At 31.4% G+C, this 2660-nt stretch overlaps 1 protein-coding gene across 1 annotated transcript; it reads left to right on the top strand.

Moving 5' to 3' along the window:
- Positions 264-2660, top strand: LOC109342267 (transcription factor MYB90-like). Its single transcript, XM_019580287.1, has 3 exons — positions 264-381; positions 1593-1722; positions 2240-2660. The coding sequence occupies exons 1-3, from the start codon at positions 264-266 to the stop codon at positions 2658-2660; spliced, it is 669 nt and encodes a 222-aa protein (XP_019435832.1).

Below are 2660 nucleotides of genomic sequence, written 5' to 3'. Positions count from 1 at the left end.
TTTTCATGATTACTAACAAGCACACAACATTGAAATGTGTTTCAAGAAAGGGAATCGTTGCAGCTGGTAGTTTCTCTCCTTCAAAGATATTTACATCTTTTAGAAATTGCCAATATCCTAATATGGATTGTATTCACTTACGTATGAACAAAATCTTAAACAAAGAAAGAAAATATACTTGTGGCTTCATATTATTGGTTGTCGCTACAGTTCTTCCCTCTGCCTTATATATCTATCATTCAGCTCTAAGTCCAAGCATCAAAATGGAAGGTTCCTCAGGTGTGAAAAAAGGTGCATGGAGTAAGGTAGAAGATGAACTTCTCAGGACGTGTGTGCAACAATATGGGGAAGTAAAATGGAACCTTGTTCCTGAACAAGCAGGTAATACTACCTTTTTTATACTAATGTGTTAGGACCTAAAGATAGGAGGAGAGTCCAATCCAAAAGACTAGTATATTATGTGGGAGAGACTCATGACTTAAGTATCACATTGAGTTTGTTATTCTACTCACTGTGAGACTCCTAACATTGCCGCCCCCTTTAAGGGCCGACGTCCACGACGGCTTTCAGTTTATCGGCATTGGCCCGATGGTAGCCCTTTTTCTTTTGTGGTTTCACTCACCTATCAATATTCTATAATGTAACTTAATATAGTCTATAAGTAGCTCTTTCTTAAGTACATGAGGAGAGTCCAAACCAAAAGACTAGTCTACTAGGTGAGAGAGTCTCATAGTTTAAGTATCACATTAAATTTGCTATTCTATTCAATGTGAGACTCTGTTTTTTTATAATAAAAACCTTCATTAAAAAATTAGTAGAATGAGTACCTATACCCTTGCTCGCTAATAGAAAAGAAGAAATACAAGTTATTGGAGGGACACACTAATCAAAAAATGAAAAATTCCTATTTTCCTATCATCAATAACTATTGATTTTAATAATTCTAGAATAAATTTTGTTGAAGAGAAGCCCAATTTTATATGATTTCACGCTGTTTTTCTCTAACATTATTTTCCGTATTTAAGTCATTTCTAAACTATATATAGTTTTTTTTCCTGTTCTAAGGATATACTCCTCAACCTTATTATAAAATAAATACATTCAATTATATATTTACATAACAACTGATAATTTCAACATCTGAAAATAATGTAATAAACCATGTTTAACTTAACATCTCTCCTACGACCTCTTGATGCTACTACCCTTATACTATACTTATCCAAACTATTAAATCTACTATTAACTAAGTATATACAGCTAAATGTTGAAATTCATGATTGTGTTAATATGTGAATATGCCAAAAAGGAATATTAACAAATAAGTGAATGCATGCACTATCAACTTCATAATTTGCAACAGATTGTGTATGCGTATTAAATTGTGGTTGCAGAATTGATTAATTCTTTTACCATAATTGTGAGAAATGTGACTGATACAACTGTAATTACAATGGACTAGCTGAGACACCTGAAATTGGAATATTATAACTGCAATTAATTTTGGAGAATGTAATTTAAAATAATGCATAGTCCTTAATGCACTTGTTCAATAAGACATCATATACATAATAACATATATATCTTTACAGGTTTGAACAGATGCAGTAAAAGTTGTAGACTGCGGTGGTTGAATTATTTGAAACCAAATATCAACCGGGGAAAGTTCACTGAAGACGAAGTTGATTTGATGATACGATTACATAAACTTTTAGGAAATAGGTTAATCAAGTTCACATATCCATGCTTTTTTTATGCATATTATTTAATTACCACATTATTATTCTACGTAGTTGTCATCTTCGGCGGGTTATTGCCAACCAGAAATTGCAAATCCTATTAAACCTTTTATACTTGTGGTTTATTTCTCTTGGTAAATGAAATATAAATTTCATGATAAATTCTTACTAGGTTGATGATCCTTGGCTTACTCTAAATAAACATAGTTTGCAGAAATGATGAGCAAGTTTGTATACATCGAAGATGTAGTTCCCTACTTTAATAAATTAAGACACATATACTATATTGATATATAAATATAAATGTAAAATAACACGCCTCAATGGCTATATTTGTGTATCATTATTCTTATATAGCATAAACTATTTATTAGTTAATAAAAGTATAGTTTGTAGTTTTTTTTATACTTTTCAGATTTGTTTCCCAAATATAATAAGAATAGAATACACATAACCTAAAAAAAGTTAAGTGCAAATATAAAGTTTCTTTGTATATGTAGATGGTCTCTCATTGCTGGAAGACTTCCAGGAAGAACTGCTAATGATGTGAAAAACTATTGGAATACTCATATTCGTAAGAAGACGTCTTCTCAAAATGAAGATATTAGTGCAAGACCAATGGACATAGTGATGGAACCTCATGTTATAATAAAGCCTCAACCTAGGAAAATTTCAACAAAAATGCCCTTCTTGATGTATAGTGAAAATCAATGTGGGGACAATGAGTTTATTACCAATCAAGCATGTCTAGCAACTGAGTTTTACGAAGAAAATGACACATGCTTGTTGGGTGAGCAAGATTTGATGCTTCTGAAAGACATTAATTGGGATGAGGATCTTTATTCATTGACAACAAAATTTGACGATTTTGTTGGGGTAGATGAATGTTGGAATGATGTTCCTTTTCATTTCAATTTATGA

Source organism: Lupinus angustifolius, chromosome LG03 (genome assembly GCF_001865875.1).
Source record: "Lupinus angustifolius cultivar Tanjil chromosome LG03, LupAngTanjil_v1.0, whole genome shotgun sequence".
Classification (NCBI taxonomy): domain Eukaryota; kingdom Viridiplantae; phylum Streptophyta; class Magnoliopsida; order Fabales; family Fabaceae; genus Lupinus; species Lupinus angustifolius.
This window is presented reverse-complemented; position numbering and strand designations above follow the sequence as displayed.